Source organism: Salvia hispanica, chromosome 4 (genome assembly GCF_023119035.1).
Source record: "Salvia hispanica cultivar TCC Black 2014 chromosome 4, UniMelb_Shisp_WGS_1.0, whole genome shotgun sequence".
Taxonomy (NCBI): Eukaryota; Viridiplantae; Streptophyta; class Magnoliopsida; order Lamiales; family Lamiaceae; genus Salvia; species Salvia hispanica.
Window position 1 is genome coordinate 41,843,455 of NC_062968.1, and position 18,449 is coordinate 41,861,903.

An 18,449-nucleotide genomic window follows, 5' to 3' on the forward strand; every position below is an offset into this window, starting at 1 on the left:
ATAATAAAATGAACTATATAATAAATAATTTAGTTACGTTAGTTAAAAACTTAAAATATAGTATAGCGAACTCTTGCAAGTAACATTTTTTTACTAAAAAATAAAATGAACTATAGTAATTTTTTCATTATAAAGCTTAATCTATACATTATTCAAGTAATTATTTAAAACAAATTAAGTGAATTAATTTAAAAGAAAATATTTTTGTTGTAAAAGGTGCTTTTATGTATGTCTAAAATAATTACATGATTGACGAGGTACCAAAATTGTAATTTCTAAGTACCAAAAATGCCCTCCATGGCATTTAGGAGATTTTTCAAATGTAGAGGAGTATGATAGACCGACAGGTACTAAAAATGTAATTTTTAGGGACAAAAAATGCTATAAAATTTTGCAGGGACTATTAATGTATTTTATGACAAGATCAGGGATTAATTGTATAGTTCACTCTATAATTATAACAGTTGTAGATATTTGCCACAATAAAGCCTAGTGTATTTAATTATTTCTATACACTTAACTCACCTACAATACTCTTTTTCAAAATACATGTACTGATTAGAGATCCAAAATATGGTAGTACAAACTTAGCAAAAAAAAATAAGAGCAACATCAGGATTTATTCAAGGACAGAAAATATACAAAAACCCTGGTTGTAGGCATTTTCTTAAATTAGCATACATAAGCAGAAATCACAGCTTATCAAATGTACAGTCATAACTTAACATTTGGAAATTTACCTCTATATTACAACCTCAGCATTTTCTAGTCATTCTTATCGCCTCATGGACGGGCAACCCATCCCCTGCGCCCTGCGCCTCCTTAGCTATAAACTACGCTCTCTATGTATAAACTTTAGCACTACACAATGTACATATTTTCCAGTACAGCTAACTTCTTTATTTGCAATTAAGTTCATACCCGAAAGAAAGATTTGTATGAGCAAACATGATTAGGGTGACGAGAAACGCCAAACTAGGCTGAATTAGCTGTACAACTTCCCTACAGCACGTCTACACAGCATTTGAGGTCTGAGCAGCGGCAGCAGCAGCGATTCTCCTCTCTGCCAAGACAGCAGAATATATATCATTTTGCCAAAATCATAGTTTTCGAATGAGAATCATGTTATCTGAATTTATGCAAACAACAAACAAACACAGTACTACACATTTATGGAGGCAAGTAGTGAGCAGTCTGAGACACCGAAATATTTATAATTTCCAAATAGTTAGGATATGCATACCACCAGTGGCAACAAGTTTCTCTACGCGAGCTACTATATGCTTCCCATATGTGTATTTCTTCAGTGCATTCAGATGGACCTTAATTCTACCCATGATCAGTTCACGCTCCTGATCGCTACATATCTCCAGCACTTTCTGTACGACATAGTTTGCAAACTGGTCTTTCATCATAGCCTGGTAGCAGGGACTGATTAGAAGAATAACAGAAAGTAAATTTGATAAAATAAATACCAAAATTAGATGTTTCATTCATTCCTATAGTACTATTATACAAAAGTAAGAAACTCCATTATTGAGATATTAAATAGCAGATGCCCAACTAAACAATTCATGTAACATAGAAAATGATGCATAGTAATAGAGTAAGACTCAACACTGGATGCATGCATCCATTACCGATGCTTAATTGAAAAAGGTAAACATAACCACAACAGTTATGAATCTTGATCCTAATATTGACCAAACCAGAGTTCCTCGGAGCATTTATTTCTAAGTCTAGACAACCATTTCCCATGACAAAAGCCAGGGGAGATATCTGGAGAGTGGAGACTTGACAATGCAGTGTGTGGTATTTTTCTGTTATTGGTGGAAGGATTTAAATTCCCATCAAATTTTCAAGGTAAATCGATTTATTTAGTGTTCCATTCCAGAAGTAGCATGGGGACAAAAGCAAATATAAAACCTGTGATTGTTAATAGCAAATAAGTAATTAAATGTAAGCTGCTTAACTCCATTATTGGAAATCAAAAGGACTATAACCTGAAGTGGTTCATTTTCATCAGTTGTACCAAGCATCTCAGTCACCAGGAACTGACGTTCGCTTGGGTCACCAAAAGTCAAGCATTTCTCAACAACATTTGATGCAAATTTCTGCTGGCTCATCTGAACTATCTTTCCAGCTAATTCCTGAATTATGGTTGTGCGCTCATGTGGCTTCCCATGCTCGAGTACATGCTACAATATCAATATGAAAATTATTAAAAGAAAAGTTCCTTCACCAACTATAACAGTTTGAAGAAAGAAACAATATGTCAGTGGACATGTATCGAATGACTGCAAGAGCGTAATTAAAGCACTTTAACAAGAGAATCACCATAGCACAGCGAATAATACTATGGAACTTTGAAAATGTGGCACAGATGCAATATTTGTATTACAAACTCCTACCTATCCCTATCTGTGTACCTGTGCACTTTTGAGGAAGCAGAGAGAAAAGGGTACAATTTGCATTTACTGAAAGATACATAAATTATTCTGGGTACGAGGACTGTAAATTAGCATAGATGGGCTTCAGGAATACTGTTACTATGGAATCAGAATCAATATGGAACCTAGGTGTGTAAACCTATATTTAAAGTTCTACAGGTAAAACTTTAAATCGAAACTTAAATTTTAAAGCATGCATGCAACAAGCTCTCTTGCATCTCCACCATACACAAGGCTACAAGTATGGTATGACTCAACAGTGCAACATTACAAACCTGCACTACATAATTCCCATACTGATCCTGTGCTAGCATGCTTACGGACCCCATAATCTCTTCCATCACTTTCATCTGGGTGTTTTCATCCTTACAGTGCTCGAGAACTCTCTGGAGATACAAAAGCATCTCACGATGTAAAGTGATATTTCAGCATGAATCAAGGTCAATAAAGGACAGAAAGACCATAAACTTTTCCCAACCTGGATCACACGACAGCCATATGGATGAGTGGAGAGGGTGACAACTTGATCAAAAAATGTTGACACAATAAATTGAATATGATCCTCAGGAACACACTCAATGCACTTCTGAATGACATGATTTCCATTTTGATCACGAACACATCGCATGACATGCCCATCCAGCTCTTCAACCATTTTGATTTTCTGATCAACATCAATAACTTCTATTGCCTGCATAATTGCATAACATTACCCACTTCAACAAGAACAAAAAGAGCATTTTTTGGAAGAATAAGAGTGCCACAAGTTAAATTAAAAGTAACATATTTTATAAAAATTTGCACTTTATATCTTAAATGGGGACTTTATGCATTCTACAGCAAGCAAGAAATTTATCCTGTAGGATTTGAGATGCATATCTTATGTTTAGTTCACAAAATGATAAATGCTACCTTTTGTATCACTCGGCAACCATACATCTGGAGGCTTAGTGTCAGTACATGTCCAAAAAGCTCACTGGCTAATTCTCTTCTTTGTGATGGCAGGCCATGTTCAAAAAACTGGCAAGAAATAATCAGCTCAGAAGAACTAAAAGAGGTCTAGAAATAGAAGACCCAATTAAGTAAAATAGGTTAACTTAATGACTGGCCAAGTATTTTTGGTACCTTTTGGACTACATAATTACCAAACACATCAGTAATTAGTACAAGAGCTTGAGGAAAAATTTCTTCGAAAACCATGCACTTCTCTTCTGTTGTGGCAGTTTCAAGCTTTTGTTGAATGAATCGGCTCCCATATTGATCAGCGCTAGATGTTGAATTGAAAAAAAATCAGATATCAATCTTCTCTATTAAACCATCACAATTTCAAAATATTATATACCTGAACTCAACAACATGGCCAGTGATCTCTGAAAGCTCGAAGCATCTAGCTTTATTGCTCTTGAACTCTTCCAGCAGAGATGAACTAAAGCTAGGGTCCAAGTGCCAGGGTCCAATGATACTCCCAGCTGCATTTCTCAGCCCGCCATGGTATCTATTAAAGTCACCGTGTCTGATGGGGCTACCAGGTCCTCCAACTGAATGAGGAATTGCTGGGCTTGATGAGGGACTTCCAGGATAAGACATTCCAAGTCCAAAAGCAGGATTTCCATAGTAACCATGAGGACTAGATACACCAGTTTTTCCACCCAATGGAACACCATACTCTGAATTTGGAGAAGGCAACAAATTTCCAAGATAAGCCTTCTGAAGCAGGTTCAAGTATGAATCACCCATGTAATTCCTGTCAACAGATTGATTCTTAAGAGCTGCAACTTGTGCTGCAGAGTATTCAGTAGTCCTCAAGTACTGAAAATACAAAGGGTCAACAAAAGGTGCCTGCAGCACACTCCCATTCATCTGGTTACTTATCCTGCTCAGATTCAGCTCAGGAATGTTATTTGATACTCGCAACATTCTGGAGTCCATTCCAGATGCAGCCATAGCTGATGCAGCAGCAGCATTCTCAAAGAGGGGAGGCAAATTGGGGCTCCCAAGTTGACCAGATATTGGACTCATAGGATAGGCACTTCGATGATTTGAAAATGATGAATTGGGAGTACCCAAAAGTTGATACTGAGGAAGTATGCCACCTACACCATTCACTGCAGCACTAGAAGATCCTTTTCTGTAGATGTTACTTGAAGGAACACCATTTTCTTGAAGCTCACCTTGTAGATATGCATTATTACTGAGATGTGACATAAAACCGTTGCTTAGAACAGAAACAGAGGTGCTTGTGTTTGCTGGTTGAGGTGCAGAAGACATATTTGACTCCCCAAGTTCTTGATTTTTCTTATATATGTGTTGTCTAACGTTATTTTCGCCTCCTTGCAAAGATAAAAGATACTTTTTATGACCATCCGCATTAGGCTCATTATGACAGGATAAATGATGCTCCTCATCCATGATGCCATTCGAGAGGTTCACTCCCGATAAGGCAGCAACGAGATCAGCAGTATCCTTTGAGTGAGAAGACACTCCTCCAAAGGAGCTGGCATTATTAATGCTTCTTTTTTCTGTATTCCCAGCCCTTCCTCCACCAATAGGAGTTGGGCAAGGGCTGGGAGCTCTTGCAATTCGTTGAGGATCGGGTGTTGAGCTTCTTGACAAGGATGCACCCAAAGCAGCAGCATAAGAATATGAAGAAGGTCCTCCACAATGCTCAACACCTGTTGAACTGTGCATATTTGAAGACGAGAGTAATGGGTCTGAAGATGTAAAATCTCCATAAAGATGAGACAAATCAGCTTCTGCTGATGAGCTCAAAGCATTGACATTCTCATCAAAAGCACTTCTGCTGGCCGGTCTGGAAGGGTTTGTAGAATTCGGAGTAGCACAGCTAAAGTCATCCTGCACAAACAGAAAGAAAAAATAAGACACTAGAGCAGTATACAATACAACCTACTGCAAAACATCATGATGGTTTGAGATGGACGAAACTTCAAAGGGGAAAAGAAAGAAATTCGTAACTTTATTCCCAAAGATAAATAACAAGAGAAACCTAGAAAATCCAGTCGCAGGAACAGAAAAATATGGCTATAAGGACATAAAAGTGGAGAAAGATAAGTAAAAAACCATTATCTTGACATTCAATTGAAAAAGGAAACGAGAGAATAATCCAAGCTGCAAGCATATTAGAAATTAAAAAGGACATACATTTGTACCATAACAATGATAACCAGATCTCAAGCAAATCAAGTCATGCTACCATCTCTGAATTCTGTGCCACCTACTACTACTAAAGTATGATTTATTGAGCAGTTTACAAAAAGGAGCCATTTCAACAGAGTGGTTGCCTTTCAAAATTAAGCCTGTCAGAGCCAGTTACAATGGATTGGGAAAAAAGGAGATTGTATAAATGCACAAGTGGAACACCGAACAAGTGAACAGCTTTCAAAAATTGGTTTCACAGGAAAGGTGAAATAGGAAAAAGAATAAAGTTAATCTGAAAAGGTGAGGGGGTGATAAGAATTAGAGTGAAGGCCAAAGTTGCATTTGTATCATAACAACATTCAAAAACCTACAACCGTAACATAAGAAAGCTGGAAAATCCCAGTACCACAAGCCAAGTATCGTGAAGAAAGAAACGTCTGATTTAAGAAAAAAGGGCCAGCATGGCCAGAAAGAACAATGTACCAGTATACTAACCTTAAATATCTCTACAAGACTCTTTTGCTTGCTACCTAGTCCTAATCCAGGCAATCCAATTAGTCCGTCACCGCCCCACTCCACATGACCCTGCAGTCTGTCCATGTCCTCACACTCATGCTTGTTCGAGTTGACACTATGTGGTGATGGAAACATGGATCTCATTCCATTACCACTATCATCTCTATTGACCTTCCTCCTATCACCAATGGCAGAACTCCCTCCTTGAAACCTCTGAGCAAACCGCCAATCCTCCCTCGAGATAAGAGGTGGTGGCAGCCTCGGGTTCAAATTGACATTTGAGTGATAATAAGATAAATATGCGGGATCAGACCTAAGCTCCTCTTCTGACATGAACCCATTGCCACTGCTTTCCGTGAAATCAGCAAAAGCCGGAGCACTTGCACCAGCACCGTGATTGAACAATCCACCAACTGCACTCCGCGAACCATCCACAGTAGGTGGAGCTGATCCACTCCTGTACAAATTTAGCTCCTTTTCAAGATCATCAGAATCTTGCTTCCGCTGTTCACGGAGCTCAAAAACCATTTCCTTATCAAACACATCTCCAAACAACTTTTCATTATTCCCAATCATCGGCCTTGTACCCAATTCAGAGAAAGTGATTCTTCACAAGCTCAATATCCCCATATAAAAACTGTTCATTCAGCAAACAAATAAAAGCTCAAATTAACACCAGAAACGTATAAATATAAACAAATACATCAAGAACGAAACATGAACTACAAAAACAGTTGGCAACAATAGAATATTGCAGCTCCAAAACTCATAAAAATCGGAACTTTGACAATCAGTTATACAGAAAAATCAGTTCTTGAAGATTAATAAAATCACCCAAACAACTCGTTCACAATAACACACACAGACAAAAAACTTTCTACGTAGGTTGAGTAACCGTAAATCAAATAAGTTATATCAATTGTCCTTCATTGAATCTCAAATAAATGTTCAATATTCCACGTGATTAAAAAAGAAAATGACAAAAATCCAAGGTGCCTGCCTTCGAGAGAGTGGAAGGGTGTAGGATTAGAGTAAGTGCGAGTGAAACAGGGGATCACAGGTTTATTTTGTAAGGAAGAAGATCAATCTACTGGCGGCGAATTGAACCCCATTTAGGGTTTTGTTTCTAAGCTACAGAGAGACTGAGGTCTGTAAAAATGGCATTGCTCGAACTACACTACATTTTGTAATAATCCCGAAAGTTTGTCACAATTTTTTCTTTTTTCCTTCTCACGTGCTATATACTCCCTCCGGCTCAGTTTAATAGTCAAATTTTGTCATTTAAATTCATCTCAATTTAAGAGTTATATTTAGAATCTACCATATTTGACATAAAATTTAACCTCATTATTTATTAAATTTACACTCAAATATCATTATTTTCATAAAAATAAAATAAAACAAAATCCTAAACATACAAAAAGCCAATAGGTTCTCACTTTCCACTACCTTACTTCAATTATTACTCACTTCAACAACCACTACCTCACTTCAATTAATACACACTCCAACAATTTCATAAAACCCGTGTCATAACTAAATCTTACTCTAAACTGGGATGGAGGGAGTATTATTTCTTTTTATCATTTTCATTAATATTTTATTATAAAATTAATACATAAAAATAAAATATATATTCTATTACTAACTTATTAAAAAAATAATTAAAATATTATTAGTGAATAATGAAGCAGTGCCTTTACCTAAATTTAAGGGATGGCCAGAATAGGTAGTAGTACTAATAAAGTTCGAAAGAGAAAATTATTTCAGATTTTAGTCAAAAATAATTTGGTATGTTCTATGAAATTAAATAAACTTTTTATAAGGTCAAATATTATTTGGTCAAATATTATTTTATGGAATAGAGTAAGAGCATAAGTAACTCATGCGATCCCACACTCCCAACTCATACATCATCACGAATATAATCCTCGTTCTTAATTTAATATTTAATAACAGATCAACTTGAAATATGGTGAAGTTTGGTAAAAGTCATAATACGGTTGAAATAATGACGCAACAAATGAAATAGATGAATCATATGTTAAATCTAAGATTTAACTATAGAAATTCTAATGACATAAGGAAATAAAACCAAAAGGGAATAATGTACAAGGAAATCCTAATTACTAGAACAAAATACAATTAATACATTTTCATCTACTTATTATATTAATTAGGAAATAAATAAATATCAAAACAACTCAAGGAATCTTATTTAATCATTGATTTTTGAAATTAATGCTCCAATCCACATGGGCCTATTTTGTTCACGTTCACTAGTGTTTTCAATCTTTGGCTCACTTACATGTAACTAAATTAATTCACTTGGATTGTTTAGTTCTTCAACTTCATTGGATCTCTGGACCAATTCTTGATCTAACATTTATTGAATTAATTCATTCAATTAATCTTTGAATTTCTTGGGTCGACTCTGGTGACTGGTCTAATGGGCACTGTAATATGCGATAATTGGTGATGAACTATATTGTCTGTGTTTTGCCAGCGTATGGCTCATTGAATAAAGGTGAGGTCGTTGTTTGATTTAGCAACACCAAAGTTTGCATGATAGATCCACAAATGTTGGTCAACAACTGCTCAAGAATAATTGTCAAATGTGTGTCGTTGTATTTACTGGGGAAAGCACCCCTACACAGAATGAGACAATTTTTCCCCTCCCCGTGCATGTAAATATGTAATCGATGTTGCCAAACATTTCTGGAAAACCATGCCTCCTCTCGTACATATCTATCAAGAACTTGGCGTCATGAACGATTGGCTTTCTCAAATAAGTGTTGCAAAAAGCCTCAACGTTCCGATGACAATAAAATCTCCAGGTACACCTCGCTTGTTATATCACCAATATGGAGATACTCATCAAATATACCATGAGTAGTGTCATACATAAGTTGTCGAATGGCCACATGGTGCTTCTACGATATTGAGAGCCTATTTCATCCACTTTTGCCGGGGTGCTTCTAGAAGAACTCATCACGACCAACCAATGTGTTAGCGATGCACTCAAACAAAAATCAACGCATGTGGAAATGAGGCCAAATACTTGGTTACCCCATCGAGACTCTGGGGCAAGCAATCATGTTGCAGCCACTTCTCGTTCTTGGTGAATGTACGACATTGGTTGTAGAACATGTGCCATAGCCCTTTGTAAAACAGTTCTATCCTCTATTCGTTTTCGCACTAGTGGTTCGACGGCTATTACCATATCAATAATAATATCATTGATATTGTTGTTGTCGATCCATTGGTATAGAGTGAAAATATTGTGGGAGATAATTGCATTTAGGTGTGATTGAGAGGAGATAAGAAATAAATGTTAAATTTAGATTGTACTTGCAGAGTTTTAAATTTTGATTAATAATTTCACACCTAACTCCTACTTACCCTCCAAAAACCACACTCACCCTCTCGTAGTGCGACATCGCCTCCGCAATGGGTACCACTCATCGTCCCACGCCCTTACTCACACCCGATGCCCTTAATCTCCCACGTCACCATCCGAACAACGTGGGGGTGTCGTGCACTACACCTCTCTTTGTTGGGTAACACTCCATCTCCTCTATTACCAATTCTCTAAGGCTGTAAGACAGTTAATTTTTTCTCTAATGTCTAAATTACAAAGTTATTTTTCATTTCTATTATTTTTATAAAAAGTGAACCTAATAATTGAAATTTTTAATTTATGCGTTATGATTAAATATACTAATTCACTTGTAATCAAGTTGAAATAAAATACTCTATGTCTCGTATCTCTTTTTTCATTTGAGGACGTTCCTTATTAAATAGTAGTACTATATTTTATTTTAGAGAAATTGTCAATTAAATCATGATTAATCTCATAACTTATAAAAGGAGCTAATTAAATCTACGCATATACATTTCTTAATTGTCCCATACAATTTAAATTTTGATGTAATTTGTTGTGATTTTTTTTGCTTTTCCCATTAAGTTTAAATTTTAATTAGGACAAATGAAAGGGTTTTGGAAGAGGAGGAGGAGAAGTAAAAGGGTTTCGAAATGGGAAATTGAAAAGGTTTTGGAAAAGCTTTCTTTGGGACTGGGACTATGAATATATGACATTTGGGTGCCATAAATCTATGTAATTTTTCTTTATGTTCTTCACTTTATTTACTGCAAAATTATGTCCCAGTTTTAGGTATTATTATAACCTTCATTAGAACTTTTCTAACATGGACTTAGTTTTGTGGTTGATAATATTTTTTTTCTTATATTTAATGCCATAAATACACTCTCAACTCTAATTTATACACGTGTTAATGCGCCTTCGCTTTTTTTTTTTTTTTAATTCGATATCCATAAAATTTTAATTAATAGTTATGTGCTATTTTTAATAATTAATGTATTTTTTTGTGTGCACAATAATTTCATATTATGCAGTACAGTTTTAAAATAGATATAAAGCGCCATGCATAACACGATATTAGTAATACTCTCTCCGTCTCACTGAAGATGGTCTCAAGATGACTCATTACTAAAAATAGAAACATCTTTGTCTCTATTTTTTTTACTCTTACTTTATTCTCTCCATCTAACACACAAAACCAAAGTGCATAAAATCTCGTGATACCCAAGGAAATTAGTCATCTTCCTTGAAACGGAACACAAAACCAAAATACATAAAATTTCGTAACACCCAAGAAAATGAGTCATCTTCCTTGGGAGGGAGTACTTAACTTATAACATAATTATGTATAAATCTTCTTTCACTTTAAAAAATAATGTTATTTTTGTCTTTTTTTTACATCCTTTCTCTCCCTCACACATCACCATTTTTTTTTTTTTTATCGCAATCTATATCCTCTATCGTATAAACTCTTTCTATATCTTTTGTGAACTCTCTCGTATCTGCAAACTGAAATTTTTCTTCCTCTCTTCCCTAGAAGGCTACATATAAATTCTTGCTTATTGAGTATATTTTATAAAATATCAAGCCTATTGAATTGTATATATTTCTCATTTAAGTCACTAATTTCAAACTGGTATTGAGAAAAAAATTGATACAGCAAGGAACCGGGATGACTTAATTTCAAACCGATATTGAGAAAAAAAAAATTGATACCACAGGGAACCGGAAAATTCATCGGTTAACTGTTAAATTCTTTAAAATTATGTCCCACATTGACTTGATGAAGATCACATCTAATCTATATAAGTGTGGATAACCCTCCGCCTTATAAGGTCTTTTAAGGGGTGAGTGACCCATTTCTAATATGGTATCAGAGTGGGCTCAAGTCGATGGTGGTTTTTTCTTTTCGATGGTGGTTTTTTCTTTATCTCTTATCTACCTCACGAGTGGAAGACCGATGTCCTTTCCGGCCCACATCGATGATGATTCTCTTATTTCTTGCATTGCCTATCCACGTGATGGAAGACCGATGTCCTTTCCAGCCCACACGTGAGGGGGCGTGTTAAATTCTCTAAAATTATGTCCTACATCGACTTGGTGAAAATCCAATCTAATCTATATAAGTGTGGATAACCCTCCCCTTATAAGACCTTTTAAGGGATGAGTGACTCATTTGACTCTTAACAAAGATCTCAATTGAATATGGTTGGACAAAGAAATTTGCATGAAAAAATATACTAGTAATTTGTATATAATTATAATTATCTATAGTATAATGATCTTCATTACATTGATATAATATTATAGATTAATATAATAATGACTTAAGATCGATGTATACAATGTCAATGTAACATTTACATATGTTTGTCAAAGTACTGAAAATTCATGCCACTTGCCTTGAAAGAAAACGCCATCCACAATTCCACATACATACAGACGATTAATAGTAAATACTTAAAACCTAATTTTAAAATCCGAAAAAAGAAGATCTACCAAAATAAAACCTAAATTTTAAAATCCGTAAAAAAAAGATCACCTAACATACCAAATAATCCGATTTGAGTTAATAGGTTCCCTATGTGTATTTTTCCATATATAAATAAAACAAAGTTTCTAGACTAATTAAGTTTAGGAAACACTGATAAATTATAAATCAATATTAGGGGAATGATTGGAAATTTAAAAGTTGATAATCAAAGTGATCCGCGTACATCGAAAGGATTTTCGGAGATTGTTTTCCAATCATACTCTAATTGATTTATTTCTAATATTCAGTCAACTTGCTATATGTACTTACTTCGTTTCTTTGGAAAGTATAAATATATATATATATATATATATATATATATATATATATACATTTTTTAATAAATTATTAATTACAAATGATAATAGTATATTATATTTACTATTATGATGAATAATTTAAATATGAATTATTCATTATAATATATAATAATATAATTCTAGTTATAGTTACCTGAAGTATTATAATCATTTATTATAATAATATATGATCATATTTACGGATATTATAATTACATAAATAAATTTTATAGTTTAGAATTTCACTATAACGTTATTGATTAATTATTAATTTATAAAATAATAATTCTTATTTATTATTATATGATTTTTATTTTATATAATTATATTTTAATCATTAAATAAATTATTAATTATTAGTATTATTATGATAGTAACACTTATATATAAATATTATAATAATATGGTTATAATTATCATAATTTTAATATAGTTATTTATTATATTAAAATTAAGTTTATGATTTATAATTTTAAATTATTTTCAAAATATTTTAATTAATACTTAATAGTAATAATAAAATTATTATACTATATTGCATTAAATATGTAAGATTACTAAACCTGATAAAAATAATACATAAGAAAAGTTAGAATTCAGAATCCTGTAAAATTTTACTATTTTCTTTATTCTCGAGATTCTGATTACTTTCCCAAGTTTGATTAAAAATCGAAACAAACACAAAAATTTAAAATTTAAGAAATCAAATTACTTTTCTAGATGGAAGCTTGGCAACCAAACATGGTCTAAAAGTAATATTAATAATGGAGAGTGGAATCCACATTATTAGTAATGTAGTTGAATTTTAAAAACTAGAAAGTTCACATATTTCAGAAAGAGATTTAAAAGAAGTCGTTCATATTTTTCGTGGACGAATGGAGTATCTGTTTTCACAATCATTGGTCACCTTATTTGCCCAAATAATCAACGCCGTTGTTTTGTCTTTCTTACGGATGTTAAAACGCCTTTATTATTAAAAAAAATTACGTTTTGGTACCCGAGTTAAATTATTTTTTAACCCCCATTATTTGTTCATTCCATTTTATTTCTCATGTTTTTATATGTTAAATAAATTCACCAAATAGATGGATTAGTTAATCTACATTGACAATCAATTATAGTAACTAATTCAAATTATTTTATTGACATCAAACTTCTCATTCCTCTTATTTTGATTGAGATTTACTTGAAATCTTTGACGATTACAATTTAACTTAATTACAAACTAATCAAATACCAAATCAAAATATTAATTTTATTAACTTATTCACATAACTGGTAAATTTGGATAATATATCTTCACTCAAGTAGTAATAACCGAAAGATTTCGAAAAAATCTGCATGATTGAGTACTATGATTCTCCATTTTGTTTGACGCAATTTGACTTTCTAAATTTAAACAAATATATTTTTTGGTAGGATCTCCTATATGTATGTAAAAGATAGAACAAATGCATAATGCATTTGATTTACATAAACTTGGAAGGAAGGAAGGATTACAGCCGCATAATCACGCGTTTATATTAAAGCCTTGCTCACTACGTTAGTTCTGATTTATGGAAATAACGTGTAATTTTTCTCTCTCGCGTCAATTTCATAATAATAGTTTACTTATAAATTCATTCAGTCTAGTCCGGTTTTTAAAAACATTGATTTCAGCGCCATGGATTCGGCTCCTCCATCTTCCTGGTGCTATCAGTGCACTAGGATCGAGTCGCAAGAAGCCGTAATCTATCCACACGTCCACGATCCACTGATAGTCACCCCGGAGCCTAGGGGCCCGAGCTACTAGTGTTGGAACATTTTAATATGGTCCAACATAATAGTCTAAAGATTGTATAATATTTATGACTATTTATTGATTGACCCGATTACGTGATCTACTAAGGTTATTTATAGGGTCAAACGATTATCTATAAAAGTATGAGGACTATTGGGCATATACTACTTTTGATAACTTTAATTTTGTTATGGGTGAAATTAAAGTTATAATAAAGTCAGGGACTTATTCTCTAACTACATGGTTATGGTCCACAAGTGCAACCTATAAATAGGTCAATAGATTCTCATTCCTATTGATCAGACGTAATATCAAGACTCTATTGCAGAGAATCTGTGAGAGAGCGTTGTCACTTGACTAATTTCCATACTTCGGTATCATCAAGAACATCAACACCATGAATCCGAATCCATGTACGCTTTCGCTTTATGTTTATCAATCGTATTCGACATGTGTGATTTATGTGAATCATTAATTTGATTCCAACAACCAGCTCTTCTACGACAACGGGATGGGTGCAGGGCTCCAGCCTCTTCCCTCCTCCAGTTCGGCGATGCTGGAGCGCGTCTTGCAGATCGGATCCGGTCTGCTGGATAGGTCAGAGAATCCGCCGGCCAGCAAGCACGCCGTGGCGTCCTTGCCCACAATGCAGATCCAGGCCTGCCACTTGGACTGCGCCGTGTGCACGGACGCCTTTGTGGTGTTAGGGAGATTCAATATTGAGAACAGAAAAACGGATATCTGAAAGTCGTGCTAAACACTTTCAGATCAAATCAATTTCGGTGGTTCTACCAAAGTTATTTGATCGGATAAAATTCAGAGAAATACAGAACATTCAGATGTGTATTCGAGATGATGAACCAGAAGAATTGATCAGAATAAGAAGAAGAACCGATGCAGCTGTTGACGAAACAGTGCATCCGTTGGGAAATTAACCGAAAATAACTAATTTTCAAAGGTTTCCGAAATTGCAAATTAGTCCTTCGATTTTCAGAAATTACATTTTCGGATGAATTTCTGAAACAGCAACTTCGTTGGAAATAAAAAATTTCCAAGTCGACCCCAGCCAGGGGCTCTGCCCCTTGGACCCCGCTACCCGGGGGCACTGCCCCCGGACCCCCGTTCATCTGTTTAGGGGCTTCGCCCCTAACATCATAATGAATTCAAATAAGCGTGCACTCCGCACCTCCATACTTAAATGATGTATCATTATAACAATAACCGATCAATCAAGTTAATCCAATTACACTAAAATATCCAACATGTGGTCGGGTCAGAGGCCCGCGAGATGCCCTGCAAGCACCTCTTCCATGCCGACTGCATATTCCCGTGGCTCAATCTCCACAACTCCTGCCCGCTTTGCCGCGCCGAGAGAAATGAGTGGGGCCGCGGAGGAGCGGTGCTTTGCGGCGATTATTCGGTAATTGGGATCATGTTTTCGGAGGTAGGCGGGGGTGGTCGGGTTCGGGTTCGGGTTCGTCCCATTTTTGTTTTCATATTCATTGCTCTTTAGTTTTTTTAGTGTTGGTCTCTCACGTGTATTACAGTACAACAGAATATTCATATAAATCTTGTCAAACCCCTTTCAAATCATTATTATCAAAGCACCAATACTTGTATTTCTCTTTCAACTCTTTCCTATCTTTCATGAGATCAAATATTTTTTCATCTATCTTCCTACTACACTCTCTATCCTTTATCTTATTACTACATATAATACAATAAATAATAAAATTAATATTTGATTAAATTCAGTTAAATTTATTTAAGGATATTATATACATTTATGATTTCTCAATTTTTTAAAAATCTGTAAAAAAGAAGATTTACTAAAATTACAAATAAACCGATTTGAGTTAGTCGGTTCCCTATTTATCTTTTCCCATATATAAACAAAACAAGAATTTCTAGAATAATCAAGATTAGGAAACCCTGATAAATTCTAAAATGAATACTAGGGGAATTAATTGGAAATTATGATAAGTTGATAATCAAAGTGATCCGTGTACATCGAAAGGAGTTTTGGAGATTATTTTCCAATCATACTCTAATTACTTTATTTCTAATAGTAATATTTAGTCAACTTGCTATATGTACTTCCTCCAGTCCAGATATAAACTTTTATTTGGCCATGTGTATTAATTACTATTACAAGGGAGATGAAAAGAAAGTAAAGTAGAAGTAATGTCAATATAATAATAATAGAAAGTGGGTGCACATTACTAATAGTACAGTTAAATTTTTAAAATTAGATAATTCATACTTTTCACAAAAGACTTAAAAGAAAATGTTATACTTTTCAAGAACGGATGGAATATCTGTTTTCACAATTGTTGACCACCTTATTTGCACAAATGATCAAACACTCTTACCTTATCTTTCTTAAGGTTGTTGAAATGTCTTTTATTAGTATTATAAAAACTTGTTTTTCGATAATGAGTTAAATTATATTTTGACCTGCAATATTATTCATTACATTTTATTTTTCATTTTTTATATATTAAATAAATTTGCTGAATAAATGCATTAATTAATCTACATTGAAAATCCAATCATACAAACTAGTTCAAATTATGTTATTGACATCAAACTTTTCATTCCTCTTATTTTGATTGAGATTTACATTTTATAGATTACAATTTAAACTTAAATAAACTAATATATCAACTATAAAATTAAAATATTATATTTATGTAGGTATATCAACTTATTCACATCAAATTGTGGTTCACTTGTAAAAAATAGCATACAAAACCACATCACATGAATTATAGATGTCAATAAACAACCTTCGCATCTTTTGAAATGGGCTTTTCTAAACACAATGAAGTAGTGACGGATCTAAGAAGGGGCAGGAGGGTGTACAACACTTATGCTTGTATCCATTGATATTACTTCTTATTAACAATATAAACTCTTATTATGAAGTCGAAACATTTACTAGTTTACATACTCTCTTTGGTCCCACAAAAGATGCACAACACTTTCTTTAATTTATCTCACTAAAAATGTCGTATTTCTATTTTTTTTAAAAGTTCTCTCCCAAATTAATATAAAAATTACTCCCCCCGTCCTATAATATGAGTCATATTTAGTATGAGCATGGATATTAAGAAATGTAAAGTTCTCTCTCTTACTTTACTCTCTTTCCACCTTAATTATTTATTACTCCATCCGTCTGTGAAATATTGTCCAATTCGGTCCATCCGTGAAATGTTGTCCACTTTGCTTTTTTACCATTTTTGGTAAATGGACCCCACTTTCAACTAATTCATTAACACTCACATTCTATTATAAAAATAATAAATGAGGGACCTAGATTCCACTAACTATTTCCACTGACTTTTCTTCACATTTCTTAAAACTCGTGTCAAGTCAAACTTAGACAACATTTCATGAGTGGAGGGAGTATATGTTTTTTTTAAAACTAGTACAAAAAAGAAGTGACTCAAGTAATATGAACGGAGGGAGTACACATTAATAAATATATTTGTATAATATTTATAAAATTTTTGGATATTTTAAATTAAGGTTTCTCATATTGTTTTTACAAACCTCATCGGTGACATAATTACAATTATAAAATCTATAATTTTTTAAAATGCACCGCCTTCACTCTATAGTAGTTGAGTCATATTTTTATTTTAGAAGGTTTCATGATAATTGAGCTATTTCCTCTTTCAACAAAAAGTAACACATTTGTCCACTCTTATTTTATTGTCTCTACTTTTGCCTACTTTATTATTTATTGAATACATTATAGTATATCTCTTTCCAAATCTCCATACTGAAAATAAATGACTCTAACACCGTAGATCAAAGAGAGTAATAAGGAGTGATACAAACATTTCTCAGACAAGGGGAAGAGCAAGCCTATCAGGCTATCACCACCTAGGACAAAGGCCCTTTCTCAACCCTAATTCACAATTGCATATCTATATATAAGAAAATGATATGGTACATACGTATGTGAACAATTTAAGTAGCACCATCATTCTATGCACTTTTAACGTTGTTTGTTTTGTTTTATATATTTAATTTAATTCTAATTAGGGGTGGCAAAATGGGTAACATGTAACGGGTAATTCTCATCTCGATCTGATACCCGTTGGGTATCAGGTACCCGCTACCCGACGACAATGAGAAATGGGGCAAGATCAGGTAGTGTGTCTTAGAATTTTGCAGGTAGCGGGTTACCCGTTAACCTGATAGTACCTGATATCATTAGTATTAGCCATTTACCCATATTTCAATACTCTATGTTAAACTGCCGTTGGGAAACATTGTGGGCTATTATTATTTGAACAGGAAAAATATCAATATTTTTTACACA

At 33.8% G+C, this 18,449-nt stretch overlaps 1 protein-coding gene across 1 annotated transcript; it reads right to left on the reverse strand.

Moving 5' to 3' along the window:
- Nucleotides 1-601: 601 nt before the first annotated feature.
- On the reverse strand, nucleotides 602-6,731 carry LOC125221098 (pumilio homolog 2-like; the record flags this gene model as incomplete). The annotated part of the gene is made up of 9 exons (XM_048123226.1): nucleotides 602-1,063; nucleotides 1,244-1,418; nucleotides 2,004-2,198; nucleotides 2,726-2,836; nucleotides 2,929-3,141; nucleotides 3,363-3,470; nucleotides 3,576-3,717; nucleotides 3,793-5,303; nucleotides 6,102-6,731. Coding segments are annotated over 9 exons (3,135 nt in total), but the record flags the coding sequence as incomplete, so codon positions are not given.
- Between the last annotated feature and the right edge of the window lie 11,718 nt (nucleotides 6,732-18,449).